The 17,450-nt window shown below is 42.3% G+C and overlaps 1 protein-coding gene across 47 annotated transcripts in view; it reads left to right on the top strand.

Moving 5' to 3' along the window:
• ABLIM1 (actin binding LIM protein 1) overlaps positions 1–17,450 on the top strand; it is a 388,728-nt gene that overhangs the window by 331,331 nt on the left and 39,947 nt on the right. For 26 of the 47 annotated variants that reach the window (XM_015148237.3, XM_077947581.1, XM_077947580.1 and 23 more), the window contains 3 exons: positions 2,487–2,570; positions 13,939–14,016; positions 14,786–14,941. In XM_015148237.3, coding sequence (XP_015003723.3) covers positions 2,487–2,570; positions 13,939–14,016; positions 14,786–14,941 — 318 coding nt within the window. The remainder of the gene's footprint in view (positions 1–2,486; positions 2,571–13,938; positions 14,017–14,785; positions 14,942–17,450) is intronic. The other 21 variants (XM_015148252.3, XM_015148248.3, XM_015148240.3 and 18 more) reach the window with 1 other exon arrangement.

The raw sequence follows: 17,450 nt of genomic DNA, 5'->3' as shown, positions 1-17,450 counted from the left end.
ATGGCTTGTCAGATAAAACCTATGGGGAAAATAATAGCGAACCAAGATAGGTAAATTAATCAATTCTCAGAACACCTCCAGATGACAGTGTTTTATGTTTCGGAAGCAAAGCGCTGTGCACAGTTGTAAAACCATGATCATAATCTCTATCCTGTTCAGATGCCCCGTTTTTCATGTGGGCTAGGAAGTATTTTTCAGTGCAATAATCAGACTGAATGAATCCCAGTGCCTTGGGTTAACCTAACTTAACTTAGTGGTACCCATAGAAAACTGTGGTACCCATGGAAACACTTTTTCTCTGAATAACTGAATAAAGGTAAGAACAGCTGAAGAGGAATTTGCCCACCAAACTTAGGGTGGTTTCGCTCTCTGTTTTTGACACACAGACTCCTGAAGTCCATCAGCCGGATAGTCACACACGGGCATAGTCACCCGGTTGTGGGCTCTACACTCTGGGATTTTTGAGAAACTATGGATGCTTTGGAAATGAGTTACCTTTATTAAAATATGAGAACATAAATGATCATCCTTATTGTGACTTTTATCATAAGAATGTAAAGTTCACAGCATAGCTTGAGGATGCTGCCCAGAACCTAACTTAGTGGTACCCATAGAAAAACTGGAGTTTGACTGCACCCTGTTTACTGTCTCAGGGAAAAGAATGGCCTGGATTTATTTTGGAGGCCAGCCTCTAGTGCGTAGTGTAATCTCTTCTCGATCTGCCATTAGCAGGCATCAGAAGCTATGTATGTAATCCCCAGTGGCAGCACGGCCAGTTTATTGATGGGGTCTAGTCACTGATGTGTGACTTGTGAAGGGGTGACTTGGCTTTGGAGCAGTGATTATCAGTGAGACCCACTCGCTCTGCCTTTTTTCAGATCCCTTTGCCTGCTGCCTTGGGAATTACAGCTCTTATTTTCCTAGTGTGTTTGCTTTATTCTCTGAATGAACCACACGTATGCACAGGAGCTATTTTTCCTCTGTTTTTTGTTTTTTCTTTTCCTCCTCAATTCACATCCATCAATCAGATGGAAACATTTTACCATTTGGATATTTTAGAAACTTGTCCCTTCGCTGTGACCCTGAACACACACAGTGCTTTTAGAATGCAAAATTATTGTGAACATACTTAAGTTGAGAGGGGAGGGGGGGAAACGCTTTTTCTCTGAATAACTGAATAAAGGTAAGAACAGCTGAAGAGGAATTTGCCCACCAAACTTAGGGTGGTTTCGCTCTCTGTTTTTGACACACAGACTCCTGAAGTCCATCAGCCGGATAGTCACACACGGGCATAGTCACCCGGTTGTGGGCTCTATACTCTGGGATTTTTGAGAAACTATGGATGCTTTGGAAATGAGTTACCTTTAATAAAATACGAGAACATAAATGATCATCCTTATTGTGACTTTTATCATAAGAATGTAAAGTTCACAGCATAGCTTGAGGATGCTGCACAGAAACCACCCAAGTAGCTATAGTAGTTTGTACTCTCTCTCTAGTGTTGCTTTTGGGTTTTTTAGTAATCATTTTAACTTCATCTCTGATGAAGTCTTTTGGGAGATGAAGAGAGGAATGCTAATGAGGCCAGACTGAGTGGAATGTGGGTCTTTTCTGTATCAGGATTGCTTGAGCTTGCAGATCATGTGACTAAAATGATTTTTAAAAAACAACAATACTCTGATTACATCTTGATGGAAAACTATCTGGATAAGCTTATGAAAACAACTAGTGAAATACTTCCACCCATTCTGGCCAAGAGGAGCTCTTGTTTTCTTCCTTTAGTAAACCTTCCAGAGAATTCTAAAGCTCTTCTCCTAAACCCAGCGTTCACTACTTGGGAGGTCAGGAGAGGGCTCTGGGTCACTGTCTTTGGAAAGCCGGGAAGTGAGGAAGAGGCCCCCATGTGCCCAGAGCCAGGGTTCACACTGATGTTGGGGGGGGTTAAAGGGAATAGGTTTTGAACAGAGAAATGCATCTTGTGCTCTCTTAAGGGTGTGTCTACACATCACAAATCTTGAGCCAAGATTTCCAGGCCTTTCACTTTTCACATTAGTGCAGTTTCCACAGCAAAATGAAAATGTTTTAAGAATCTTTCAGCAACCCCACTGAGTAATCCACATTTTTGATATTTAAGAACTCATGGGGCATTTGTAACAACAGATTCTCAAGAATGCTTCTCAATTGGCTTCACTGGCTTCTTACCCTTTATATATTATAAGAATGTCTAAGCCAAAATAGATGGAGAGGAATTGAAAGGGGTTGGAGCTTAGATAAATATACTGTAACTTGAAGACCATTTAATATGCTTTTAAACATGGGCCCAAAAATTGACCCAAAAAATCCACATGTACATCAATGAAAGGATCCCACTTTATGTTTACTATCAAGTTAGTTTTCCCTAAGGTGTTGTTCTTTTTTTTTAATAATACTTCTGATTTGAGGCTATTTCTATGTTCATTCTTCCCTTTTCTCATGTTTCATGGCAGCTGCCAAACATTCGGCGTTCTTCATCCGATTTCTTTTATCCCAAAAGTCTGATTCGACGCACAGGACGGTCTCCGTCTCTGCAGGTTGGCGCTGTGTCTAGGCTGGGGCTCAAAGCCACTGTCCTGGGCCGAGGCTTCTGTTGCTTTTCCCCCGGGCTGCTTTTCTCACATAACTTCTTCGGCTCCTGCAGAAAGCAGATGCTTTTCTCACACCACGAGCGCCTCTCACACTGACTCTGGCCGTTGTCTTCTTGGATGGATGTTTTCATTCAGAGCAGCAGCTAAAGCTTTGTGTCTGTAAAGCAAGCACATCAGAAGCTGCCTTTTGGTCCTGTGTTGCCACGTTTGTTCACTGCACAAGTATCTGCTGAGCACCCAGGTGTAGAACTGGGTTGAATGTAGCAGATCCAGGCTCATAGGTGAGGAAAGACAGATAAATAATTATAAGGGTGGTACAGAAACCCATCCCAGGCTACGGATCGCAAAGGCCACGCTCCTTGGAATATCCGATGAGGAAAAGGCCTCCAGGGTCGCTTCCTGGGAGAAGTGGTCTTGGAGTTGATTTTTAGAGGCTGGCTGAGATTTGACCATGAGGGGATGAGGAGAAAGTGGCAGACCCCATGAGGAGATGTGAAGTGTGCAGCCGAGAAAGGCAGTGCTTGGGTAGGGAGTGGTTTCACTCAAGAAAGGAAGAGTGAGGCCGAGTGCAGTGGCTCACGCCTGTAATCCCAGCACTTTGGGAGGCGGAGGCAGGTGGATCACTTGAGATCAAGAGTTCAAGACCACCCTGGCCAACATGGTGAAACCCCGTCTCCACTAAAAATAGAAAAATTAGCTGGGCATTGTTGTGGACGCCTGTAATCGCAGCTACTCAGGAGACTGAGACAGGAGAGTTGTTTGAACCCTGGAGACAGAGATTGCAGTGAGCCAAGGTTGTGCCACTGCACTCCAGCCTGGGCAACAGAGCAAGACTCTGTCTCAAGAAAAAAACAAAAAACAAAAAAACAAAGGAACAGTGAAGTGGGAAAGGAAGAAACTGAGAAACAGGCACCTACTCTATGGAGGCTGGGGGATTTATGTACAATCTCATTTGCTCTCCCTAAGAATTCCTGCAAGGTAGCTCATCTTATTCCCATTTTACAGATGGGGAGACTGAGACCCATCGTAGTTAGGTAACTTCTCCAGAGTTACTCTACTGGTAAGTGGAAGAGCTAGGATTGGAAAACATGTTTCCGTGAGCCCATCACTCATATTCGTTCTGCTATACTGCAAGGGGACAGTGAGACAAAAACCTGAAAGAAGCAGAAGAAGGGGAACATTAAATACTGGCTGAGGCTGTTGTCAGGGGGCCACTGATGGTGTGTAAGGAAGAGAGCAGTGCCACCTGCCCGGGGCATCCTGCAGGAGAAGGGAAAGGACTCAGCCAGCCCAGCAGAGCAACAGCCAGGCTGGAGATTATGCTGCATGCACAGACCTGACCTTTAGGGGTTTCTGAGAATCAGTGGAAACCTTAGCCTGTTAAACTAAAAGGGACTTTCTACAATCTCATCTTGGCTCAGATGAAACCTGTTCTCTAGCTCTGCTAACAATTCAGGGTTGCACTGCAGCACTTTGGCTGGGCTGTGTGTCTGTACGTTCTGTGCCTGTCAGAATTGCACTAAGGATAAGAAGAGTTTGAGTTTCTATTTTTGTTAAGCCTTCACCTTCTTTCTTTGCACGATGGAAAAGACAAGTGTAGAAGCTTAGAGTAGAAGAGAATCTTTTAGAGGTCAACCCCCTGAGTTTCCTCGTTGATAGAATGAAGTCAGATGGGCTGGGCATGGTGGCTTATGCCTGTAATCCCAGCACGTTGAGAGGCCAATGTGGGCAGATCGCTAGAACACAGGAGTTTGAGACCAGCCTGGGCAACATGGCAAAACCCCATATGTACCCCTCCAAAAATACAAAAATTAGCCAGGCGTGGTGGTGCATGCCCGTATTCTTAGCCACTTGGAAGGCTTAGATGGGAAGATCACCTGAGCCTGGGGAGGTTGAGGCTGCAGTGAACCAAGATCATGCCACTGTGCTCCAGCCTGCGCGACAGAGTGAGACCCTGTCTCAAAAAAAAAAAAAAAAAAAAAAGGCGGACAGATACAGGAGCATGTCTGAGACTGCACAGGCTGTCATAAACAGCAAGCCAACTACATACTTTGGTTCTTGACCCCAGGCCTTGGTGCCTTGCATTGTCCCATGATACTGGGTTCCTATGATATGATGTATTTTTCATACAATCTTCACTCTGTGTTAAAGTTTCAGCTCCAGTGGCAGAGTTTCCACACACAGTGAAGTCAAAGTCGCATGAATCCAGAGGAGCAGCCAAAGACTGTCCCCACTGCAAATGAGTGTTGCTCAGAATTACTGCTTCCACTTGGCAAAAAGCCACTTGTTCAATAGCTGTTTTATTTTTTTATTTTTTCCGGTAGTATACTGTTAAATAGTATTACATTTTGTTAGCTTGTGGCTACAACCAAGTAATACATTTTCATGACTTGAAGAAAAATGCCGTCATCAAGTGTGAAATTTTTTAGTTTGCCCCAGACCTTTAAGCTTGAGAGATTTGGAGCATCTTGAGAGAGAGAGAGGGAGCGAGAGAGATCTGTTTACAATAACTTCTCTCCTCCTGTCTTGTTGTTCAAACGGGACATCTGATTCCTATTATCCAGCTGTAACTATCAATGAAGTCAACTTTAGCTCCATCACAGAAAGTTGTAAACAGCTTGGGACCTGGCAGAGAAAATGGGCTGTGTGGCAAGATCTCCCTTCACCCGTTGGAGATTGAAGAATGGCTCATCAGTACCTTTAAAATGCCAGAAAACTTCAAAGCAGTGCAGTCCTCAAGTCACAGATATTTTATCTTTTAAGTACTTTGGCTACACAGCGGCTCATTTCCCACCACTTAAAACTGAGTACCCTTAGTTATTAGATCAACTGTCTTCCTTGCAGGGACATTCAGCACTCTGTGCTTCAGAAATAAGCCCTGGGTTTGTTGTAGAGGAAAGTAAAATCTATAGCAGGAAAGTCATTTTGTTATCTAGATTGAGAATGAGCTCCATCTTTTCCTTTTGCCTGAATGACAGGTAAAAGAAAATGGTGAAAATAGAATTACCTGAGAAAAACAAATTCTGGTTCCACTCACTCGGAAGTTTTCTATGAATAGCAAATTTTGTCTACAGGTAAACTCAGTACTGAGCATGTATAATTCATTATAGACAAAGCACATGGTATTCCCAGGACCAAGTCTGTAATAATCTGGGGGGGTGTCACTTGCTTTCATTCTAAAAGGGAGTTTTTCTCAGCTATGCCTTTGGAGGTTAAAGCATGAATTGACTGACCTACAAAATGGGCATGACTTTTTTCTTTGAAACTAATATTTACCTATTATAACATATGCACTTGTCAATCTATAATATACCAAACAAATACCATGTGTATATTTTTAAAGGAGCTAATTTGAGGCTTTATGTCTGTCTAGAACAAGCAAGTAATGTTAGTGGTGTTTGATTTTTGTTTTGTTCATGTCACTACAATACATACTGTTTTACTCCCAGCTTTCACTTCGTTCAAGTATTTCATCCTTTCGAGGGTGTCTTTACAATTCATCAGACAGCTGAATGTAGAGGTGTAAAGATTTGTACTGGAAAGATCGCATGTAGTAAAGACTGATGGCATTTGTGAAACTGTCTCCAGAGAAGTGGTGTGTGCCCACAGCACCCTCCTGCCTCCTCTCCAAACACAAAATTATTTTTTTCCAAAGGAGTTGATTTCACTCTTTCTTTGCTTAGCAGCGGGCATTCAGTATGTGCAGGTTTTTAAAGTATTCCTTCTTCTACAGCTGTTATCACCACCTTGTCTAATGAACTTCAGCAAAAACCCAAGGCAGGTACTGTCAACATCAACAGGATTTAGTATAAGGTGTCAATCACCTTATATCAGTAGTTGTCCCATCAGTGTTCATAAGATCATTCTGATCTGGTTGCCAGATGCCTGTAGTTTCTCTCTCCTTAGAGCATGGCTTTGGATAAATGCAAATTAGATGAATATAGTTGTTGCATCCCTGCTCCTGCTGAATGGGGGGAGGGCAGGGACTACAAAGTGCTTCCCAGCACTGTCCTTCTAGGAGACCCATGTGCATGGTGGACCATAATGGAAAGTAAATGGAAAATGTCATTTTTCTACTTACTCAACTGGCAGCTCTGGTAAGTGTTTTTAATGGTTAGTATTTGAAGAATAATAAGAGCTGGAGTGGAAACAGAAGAGGATGTCTTCAATTAATTTTCATTCTGTGACTGTGCCTTCTGAATGGTAGGACAGATGGACAAAATCAAGGCATAGGGGAAAAATAGCTGAAAGGTATTTAGAGGGCTTTTCAAAGAAATTTCATGAAGAAAACAAAAAGATGTGCTTTTTAAAGCATTTGGCTACTTATTTGTAATTAAATACCATTTTTTGTCTCTCCTGTTGAATACCAGACACTTCTGGTGAGGCGTCTCTTTGTTAATTTGTGTGTGTGTGTGTGTGTGGAAAGTAAAAATAGTTGTTGAAATCAAAAGTAAAGACATGAAAGTGTGCTGGGAGATGACTATAGAGTAAATGGACCCCTTCATCATGAGAGACTGAGTGAGAACAGCCATATCAACAAGAAGGTTCTTACCGAAGGCTCCTTTCTTCCTTTTACCAAAATAAAGTTTCAACTACTTGCCTAATCTCACTGGCAAAATCCTCTGAGTGATCACAACCATATATAATTCTTTATCTATCTACCTTGCCTGCTTTCTTCATCCCACCCCACCCCACCTCCACGCCAAAGATGGTATCAGAAGATGCCAAAGATAGCATCAAAAGAAAGAACTGAATTTTTCCAACTGCACTTTCAAGTTGGTTTTTCTGCAAGGAAAAGGTGCTTAAATGCAAGTAAATAAATTGTACCTGCTTTTAGAATGTTAGCCATAAGTCCTTGCTGTTTCCTTTATTCTATAGCAGTGGGCTTACCTTTGGTGATAAATATTTGAAATTGTACACATTTATAACATAGACCAGAGAGTAATTTTGTTCACTGTAACTCTCATAGAGAATTCCAGAAACAAGGCTGCTGACCCATTGGGTTATTGAGTTCAGTTCATAATTATTGGGTCACTGTTGTTACCATGGACATCTGAATGGGTAGAAATGGTAATTTAGATTAAACGACTACATGGAAGGATCATCAGTTACATGTCAGGATCACCTGTAAAATTCTGTGATGACCAAAGAGGTGATGATAGGGTTGGGTTAATAGTAAAGAAGAAATTGTCAGTGGGATATGAAAGTGGGACAGCATGTCAGTAAGTTAAGTGCTTTCAAGGTTGAGATGGTTTCTGTCTAAGTGGATGTATATTATTGTGTTGGAGAACAGCTCTGAGCCTTTTGCTGAGCATAACAGCAAATTATGGATTCGTTAGGAAAAGAAAAATAACAGCTGGAAGAATAAAAAGGGTTCTTTTAATAAGCAAGATGTTAATTTGAAATTCAACATGTTTAGAATTCTAGATGTTTCAAATTGAAATGTAAAATTCTAAGTAGGATTAAAACTCCAAAAAATAATCATTCGATTTTTAAAAAGTAATTTTATGATCTTCATAAAGGAGAGCCCGCTAACCCCCTGCAGTTGAGCAAATATACTTTGAGAGACATTAGGGACCGTGGCAAAAAGCAGGCAATCCATGCGTGTCACGGAAGCCTTGAGCACAGTTCAGTGGGCAGCAAACCAGGAACTGTCCTGGCGGATAAGACAGACTGTGCAAGGTCATCGTCATTGGCATGGGAAGGGCATTAATTACTAAAGTTAAGACACAGTCACTGTCTCCAAGAGCATTTGGAATCACTTCACAGAGTCCTCAAGGAGGGGAAGGCGATCTCTCAGCTCCTGGCGGGACTGCTGCCCCATATACTGTGATGAATTGCTTCACATATCTGTGTTCTGATGGGAAGGAGTCCAAGTGCGGTAGCTGTAGAGAATGCTGGGGAAGCCTAGTTCTATGTAGCTCACATATGAAAGGAATATTCATGAAGAGCAAAACAGAAGCATTATTTGAAAATAACTGCCTAAGAAACCTAGTCTAATCCCAAGTGTCCAGAAAATGTTGACTACTTGCCATGTGCCCAGTAAGGTGCTTGAAGCTTTATATGCATTCTCTCATTTAACCCTATGACATAGTTATGCTGGTACACCTTTCTCCATTCTATACATGAAGAAGTTGAAGCTCAAGGAAGTTAAAAGAAAAAAAGAAAGGAAAAGAAAAAAGAAAAGCTCATGTAACATCAAACAACTAGTAGAGTCCAGGTTTGAACTGTTATTTGGCACCAAAGTCAGCCTTTTAAGTGCACTGTATTACACTGTATTACATAAAACACATAGATGTGTTCTATCCCATTATTTCAATATAGACAGGTAAACAGAATTGGGCCATTGTAAGAAAATAAACAAGCAAGAATGCAACTTAACCCGTAAACAAGATGTCCGTGGAAGTAAATTTTACCGTAAACTTAGGAGGTCAGAATGAAGCAAAAACAAACAATGGTAAATTCAGTGAAAGAAAAAGCAGTTTCCGAATCTCCAAGTGTATTGGTCCATTTTCACACTGCTGTAAAGAACTGCCCAAGACTGGGTAATTTTTACAGAAAAGAGATTTAATTGACTCACGGTTCTGCATGGCTGGGAAGGCCTCAGGAAACTTACAATCATGGCAGAAGGCAAAGGGGAAGCAAAGACCTTCTTCACATGGCGGCAGGAAAGAGACAGCATGTGAGTGCAGGAAAAACTACCATTTATAAAACCACCAGGTCTCGTGAGAATTCCCTCACTATCATGAGAACAGCATGGGGGAAACCGCCCCCATAATCCAATCACCTCTCTCCCTTGACACATGGAGATTACAAATCAAGATGAGATTTGGGTGGGGGCACAGAGCCAAACCATATCACCGAGATACATCAGGGCATTTCTCAACACTAAAGTTTGAAGATGCGAGTAACAGAGGGATGCTCTAAGACAAGCATCCCTGAGACAAGCCAGAACATCAGAAAATTTGATGACCAGTTCACCTGACTTGGAAAACTGCCTGACTATTAAAACCTAAAATATTTATTTCTGAATCAGAGAACTTGGGGGCAAGTATATGTAAATTGGAGGTAATTTTGATCTGAAAACTTTTAAAAACCAAATGGGACTTGAAAAAATTCAAATTGTTGATTAACTTTTAAAATCTTTAGCTCAACAATATTAATAGTGTAAACACAAACAGGTAAATGCTTCCAAGAAAGCCTGCATAACTCACAGGATCCTCTAATCCGGCCAAGAAGGAAGGGAGAGGCCAGGCGTTCTGGCTCACGCCTGTAATCCCAGCACTTTGGGAGGCCGAGGCAGGCAAATCATGAGGTCAGGAGTTTGAGACCATCCTGGCCAATGTGGTGAAACCCCATCTCTATTAAAAATACAAAAATTAGCTGGGTGTGGTGGCGCACGCTTGTAGTCCTAGCTACTTGGAAAGCTGAGGCACTAGAATCGCTTGAACCCGGGAGGCAGAGGTTGCAGTGAGCCAAGATCATGCCACTGCACTCCAGGCTGAGCGACAGAGTGAGACTCTGTCTCAAAGAAGGGAGAGAGAAACTGAACTGAAATAGGCTAGTTCTGCCAAGAGAACTGCCTTTTCTGCCCGTGAAACTCTTCATCCCCGGAAGGTGGCGTTAAAGACCCTTCCCTACATGTGCGTGCGTTGTTCTTCAGCTCTGTTTCTACCAGTACATGCAATACAAGAGCAAATAAAACCATTTAGAGCCATCCCAGGTGCATCATTACAGCAAAGGCTGAAAGTATCCTTGCCCCACACTTGGCAAAAATAAGGATGAGTAACATACGAGTGACCTCAAAGCCCCAGTGTACACTTTGGCTGTTCACACAATGTCCTGGATGCTTGTTAATGAAAACAGGCTTTTGTCATAGCAACCCCAGTAACTGAAGAAATCTGATGCCCCTGCCACATACCCTCTCCCTACCCCAACCCAGTGAGCTATTGCAGTGTTCTTACAGAGCTGGTGCAATAAAAATATTTTCAGTTAGCAGACATTCTTTTCTGCTACTTGATCTCAATATGTCTCTATTAGTTTTATCCCATTTGTCCCATAGTTGTGTTGATGGGAAATAAATGATCACACTCACCCTACAATACAGGCAAAATTTTAGTGCAGGGCTTAAATGGTTGGGCTGTGGACCTAGAGTGTCTGAGTTCAAATCCTGACTCTTCATCCGTTTCCTACCTATGTGGCTTGGAGTACTGATACTTTTTCCTTATCTGTAAAATAGGAATAGTAATGGAAGGTACCTCCTAGGGTTACTGAGAAGATTACATGAGATTAAGCCTGGGAAGCGCTGGGCACAGGCCTGCCACATAGTAAGTGGGCAGTAGACATTCGCTGCCATTGATATTCTTGGGTTGCTACTTAAGAGGCTTCATTTTGACATTAAGTTTGGCAAATGGGAGGTCCTGGCCACTTGAAGCTGAAGGACTACCTGTGGTTAATAATTATCCCACAGAGATGGATATAGATTCAGCATTTTCAGGGAGTAGCATCTCCTTGTAAAGGAGGAATACATTTTGATTGCGCCACTTCTGTATTTTGATTAGGAAATGGATCTAGAAATTGCAATTTATTATTATTTTTTTTAATGAGGTGGAGTTTCGCTCTTGTTGCCCAGGCTGGAGTGCAGTGGCACCATCTCGGCTCACTGCAACCTCTGCCTTCCAAGTTCAAGCGATTCTTCTACCTCAGCCTCCCAAATAGCTGGGATTACAGGCGTCTGCCACCACACCCGGTTAATTTTTTTGTATTTTTAGTAGAGATGGGGTTTCACCATGTTGGCCAGGCTGGTCTCGAATTCCTGACCTCAGGTGATCCACCTGCCTCGGCCTCCCAAAGTGCTGAGATTACAGGCGTGAGCCACCACACCCAGGCTGCACATTTCTTGAATAGTGTTATGTGAGTCTTTCCTCTTTCAACATACTCAGAGGTAGAATTTTCTCATATTGAGATATACCTGCAATTGCTATAGCTCTAGCAGGAAAGCGCTTGTGCACGCTAGGTCCTGGGGAGGAGGCCCAGAAGTGATGGACTTGGTGCACCTCCACCTGGGTGTGGTACGATTTCTCCCACCCACTTCCACCCTGGCATCTCAAAGATACCAGGGGCATTGGCTGAAAAAGACGGATCACAGTCTTCCAGTGATGAGTCTAATCACTGCCAGACCTGAATCAGCCAGATATGTTTGCCTTCATTGTTTCAACTGTGAACAATATAGTGAGGCAACACCCTTGTCTGAAGGAGTTTCTTTGGCTCAGTGATGCCCACATTCAAGGTATTAAACATCAATAGATACACTACTGAGAAGGCAAAGTTTTATTCCTATTGTAGAACTGTAAGTTATCCTCTTTAGGAAATAGCTGCAACAGAGGTGAGGAAGTGTTCCAAAGTGAGGCCTTGAGTTTTCTCTGCAGAGCTTTCCAGAACATGTTAAACAGAAGCAGGAGGCAGCTGATCCTAGTTCATAAGTTTCCTTCCTGCTCACATAACCACCTCTCACTCTCCACGTTCTTCAAGTATATACTATGAAGTCCAGTTTCTTTCGTCCTTCCCAAAGGCCAACCCACTAGCCTTACCTCAGTGACTCTCTGTATAGTTAGACTCAAATCGTGTAATTAACATAAGTCAAGTGTCTGCAAACTAAGTATCTGTTTACAAATAATAAATTCTAGCTCATTCCCTCAACTAGGATTTGTACCTTCTATGTACCTGTGGAAAGCATTGGGTATAGACAGTGGTTAAAAAATAAACTCTATGAGGTCTGAGAGCATGACTAAAGTTAATGAGGGAGACAGACATGATACAAGGAAACCAATAAATATATAATTATACATTTTACTCATGCAGGAAAAAAGAATGACACTATGAGAGAAAACAAAGGGAACCAACTCTGGATTGAATCAGGGAGGGCCTCTCTGAGGAGGTGATATTTAAGCCAAGCCTGAAGGAAGAGAATCATCCAATTAAAATTTGGAGCTAGGGCATTTCAGGCAGAGGGAGCAGCAAGCGAGGATAAAAACTCCGAGGAAGCTTTGTGTGCTGTGTTGTGTGAGTGATGACAGGTGAGAGAGGAGGTAGGAGGGGAAGGCAGGGTTAGAATCCTGAGGCTCTGCTTGTTGTGATTTTATTCTGAATGGATGCTTGTATTAGGTCTGTTCTCACGCCACTAGTAAAGACATACCCAAGACTGGGTAATTTATAAAGGAAAGAGGCTTAATGGACTCGCAGTTCCACATGGCTGGGGAGGCCTCACAATCATGGCAGAAGGCAAATGAGAAGCAAAGTCCTTTCTTATGTGGTGGCAGGCAAGAGAGCTTGCGCAGCGAAACTCCCATTTATAAAACCATCAGTCTCATGAGACTTATTCACTATCACGAGAACAGTATGAGGGAAACCACCCCCATGATTCAGTGATCTCCACCTGGTCCCACCCTTGACACATGGGGATCATTACAATTCTAGGTGAGATTTGGGTGGGGACACAGCCAAACTATATCAATGCTGGAGACAAAAGCAGAGTAGTGACCATCCAAACGATGTTCTTGAAAGGTCTCTCGGCTGGGCACGGTGGCTCACGCCTGTAATCCCAGCACTTTGGGAGGCCGAGGCAGGTGGATCATGAGGTTAGGAGATTGAGACCATCCTGCCTAACATGGTGAAACCCCGTCTCTACTAAAAATACAAAAAAATTAGCCGGGCATGGTGGCAGGTGCCTGTAGTCCCAGCTACTGGGGAGGCTGAGACAGGAGAATGGCGTGAACCTGGGAGTCGGAGCTTGCAGTGAGCTGAGATTGCGCCACTGCACTCCAGCCTGGGCGACAGAGAGAAACTCTATCTTAAAAAAAAAAAAAAAAAAAAACAAAAAAAAAACGGTCTCTCTATCCATTGCCTGCCAGGTAGATTTGAAGAAGGGAGGGGAGAAGGCAGAAGATGCACAGGGAGGCCATTGCAATAATCTGGATGAATGTGAATGGAGGTGGTGACTGGGGCTGGGACTATTGCAGTAGAGAAGGAGAGAAATGGGAAGCTTTGAGGTATGCTCGAAGGTAAACCAGAAGTTCTCGTAGGGAACAAGGAGCAGGAAGGGCCAGAGAAAGGCCTCCCCATGCCTTTTCAAAACTGGATCATACAACTAGTTTGCATTTACCTTTCCTTCTAGGTTGTATGTTATCTTATTCAAAAAGGTGATAAATGTTTCTTTTTTTCACTAGCTGAGTTTTTAGTAAAGCTTAAGGGCCCAGGACAGTCTAGATTCTGAAGCCAGGGTCCGAAATCTTACAAGTCACTTTTTATTTTACAGCCTACCAGGACATCCTCGGAAAGTATTTATTCTAGACCAGGCTCCAGTATTCCTGGCTCACCAGGTCATACTATCTATGTAAGTATCTACTTCTGGAAGTGACATTTCTGGGACAGGTAAATTAGTGGGTTGTAATAGCAGAATGGGTAATCCAAAACAAAAACTAATTCAAAGTGATTTCTATTTTTGTTATGAGACCTGATTTTCATTTTTATAGAACAGTCTCCTCAATCATGTTTACCTTTAGGTAATTACAGTTATATGTGACCATCAACAGAGTGATCAGACGACCTGTAAAACGTAGTAATATGTTACAGGACTTAAAAAGTTCTTGCACCTAAGATTCCATCTCAAAAAAAAAAAATTCTTGCACCTAAATTGCATATAGATATTTGGTGATTAAATATATATTTTATAATGCTGATACTGAGTGTTCTTAAATTCTACCACAAAGATATTTAAATATTTAGTTTATTAATTATGCAGTTCTTGTTTTTAACCATCTGAAAGGATTATTGGACCATCTGTTTGAGCTTTTTCCTTCACTGTCATAAATTCAGGAAATTATCCTTAAGGTTTGCATGTTTATCTATTTCATGAATTCTACACAGATTTTTTCCTAAGTGTTCAGTGACTTTTTTTAAAAAAAAGATTAATACATGGTATAAAATGATTAATACATGGTGTAAAGGACAACTTCTAAAGAGTGTAACTGTGCTGGTCAAGATGTTTTGGTTTTTGTTTATTTTAAGGCCTTCACTTTTTAAACAACAGGAAATGTGCCAACAACAGTTTCCCAAAGCAATGAGACTGCAAAGTAATTGTTCTTTCTGGTTAACTTTGCCAGGCAAAAGTAGACAATGAGATCCTGGATTACAAGGATTTAGCAGCCATTCCCAAGGTCAAGGCAATTTATGACATTGAACGTCCAGATCTTATTACCTATGAGCCTTTCTACACTTCGGGCTATGATGACAAACAGGAGAGGCAGAGCCTTGGAGAGGTAATACATTCCTAGTGGTTGTGAGTTGTACAACAATTTACCTTCTCTTTTGTCACATTTGTAATAAGTACCATTTGGAGTTTAGGTAAATCAGGTGGTCTTTTGTCTGCCTAGTATTTGCAGATTTCTAGACCAGGTGCTTGGAGGTATTCAGAAGCCCATCATGAGAGGTGGGAGAACAGACCAATGGCACATCAAACAACAATGAAGAAGGCTAAGCATTAGCATGCTGGGATGGAAACTGTCCGGAGGTGGGGAGGGAGTGGGGAGAAAGAGGGCAGGGCTTCTGTGAGCTGGGCAGAGCAAATAAGGGAGTGAGAGTCTCCTGGGGGGTGTCTAGTGATAACTTTAAGTATATTCATGGGATCATGAAGAGAGAGAACACACCCCCTAAATTTTGGTAGCTACAGTTTTCAGCAACTTAAGGAAGTTAGAATATGCAAGAAAAAATAAAGTAGAGAGCATGGGGCAACAGTTTAGCACAGGCGTGTGAGCCAGGATTCTGGAATCAAATTACCTGGTCTCAACCCAGGGATCACCACATGCTGATTGTCTGACTTTGACCATGTGACAGCCATTCTGCTCCTAGTTTCCTGGGCCAAGTACAGTGCTTGTACCTCTAATCCCAACATTTTGGGAGGCTGAGGGCAGGAGGATTGCTTCAGGCCAGGAGTTGAAGACCACCCTGGACAACATGGTGAGACCTCGTCTCTATATTAAAAAGATAAGAAAAATGGTCCTAGTTTCCTCACGTGTAAAACAGATAGGGTAATGATAGAATCTAACTCATACGGTATTGGTGAGGATTAAGCAAGCTAATCTACATAAAGCAATTATCAGAGGCCAGACTTGGGAGAAATACTGAGCATGTGGCAATCTCTACCATTGTTGCTACCTGTCCTCTTGGGGCTCGTTAATACTCGGCCCACAGACCCATCCGCTGTGGGACCAGAGCCTCTCAGCCCCTTGGGATCCTCGCCTCCCCAGTCCCATCCCAGGGTTGAAGGTTCTCTGTGGCGCCTACCCAAGTCCATTTCCCCTGGCCAATCAGCTCACTGTCATTTTTTGTGTTTTTTTTTTAAATTAGAATCATCTGTAGACTGATTTGAGTCCACACAGATGTTAACAAATAGCTGACAAATTAGCTATTCAACAAAGGTTAAAACAATATAAACAATCTAGCATCTCACAGTGCTTTGAGGTCTTAGAGAAGAAAAGGCATGAAAATGTGATTCTGTTTAATTTGTTCTCAATTCCAGATGTATAATATTATTTGATAATTATATTTATGTTTATTTGTCATTTTATATATATTGATGCTTTTATTTATTTACTTTCTCATCTGGGTTTTATTCCAGAGAATAGCTCTGCGTGGAAAGGGTCCCTGTGACAGGAAGTGATATCTATTTTCATGTAGTGCCACCTAGTGGTCACTTAGCTGTAGCTGCACTTGCGGCGGCTCTCAAGCGCAGGTGCCTTGGCCCGGGTTGTCAGTTGGCATTGAACCCCCCAGAGTTTCGTAGGGGATAAGAGGCAAGGGGAAGTTCCTGAACAAAGTGCATAGAGATTGGTCTTGGACCCTGTGGATGAGAATTTACTAATGTTTAACTCATACAAGCAAGGGGATGTGAGTTTTTTTTAATGGCGTTAAGGATTTGGGGCTCGTAGTGTGCGTGCACAGGTGTGTCTGTGTGCGGTGTATGTGTCTGTGTGTGTTTCCCAACAGCTCCGTTCAGGGCAACAAAACATTAAGCACTCAAGAGTTTGGGCTTTGAGGTGAAAATCTCTGCATTTAAAACCAGACTCGGCCAGACATGGTGGCTCTGTCTGTAATCCCAGCACTTTAGGAGGCCAAGGTGGGTGGATTGCTTGAGACCAAGAGTTTGAGACAAACCTGGGCAACATACCAAAATTCCATCTCTGCAAAAAAAGAAAATACAAAAATTAGCAAGGCGTGATGGCACACACCGGTAGTCCCAGCAACTTGGGAGGCTGAGATGGGAGGATCACTTGAACCCAGGAGGTTGAGGCTGCAGTGAGTCATGATCATGCCATTGTACTCCAGCCTGGGTGACAGAGCAACACCCTGTCTCAAAAAATAAAATAAAATAAAATAAAATAACAGACTGGTACTGACTAACCATATAACTTTGGGGAAATTATATACTTCAATCTCCTTATCTGCAAACTCAAGATAGAGAACAAGAATACCTACGTTAGAAGTTTTCTGTAAAGAGTAAGTGAGCTATTTACATTAGAACAGTACTGGGCACATAATAAGTGCTTAAGAAAAATGCCGGCTACTCTCGTAATCAGCCACTATAGTTACTGTCATAACCTGGAATGATGTCCCACGGTTTTCTTTATGCATAGAGGGTGCCCCTGGGATCAGAAATCAGACATATTAGTGAACTCTTTCCCAATACTTGCATCTTGCAACTGAGAGAACTTTACAAGCTGTTCTATTATTTATTCCATTAGTTTTTTATCACACTTCTTTTATAGACCT

This window comes from Macaca mulatta, chromosome 9 (assembly GCF_049350105.2).
Source record: "Macaca mulatta isolate MMU2019108-1 chromosome 9, T2T-MMU8v2.0, whole genome shotgun sequence".
NCBI classification, from domain to species: domain Eukaryota; kingdom Metazoa; phylum Chordata; class Mammalia; order Primates; family Cercopithecidae; genus Macaca; species Macaca mulatta.
This window is presented reverse-complemented; position numbering and strand designations above follow the sequence as displayed.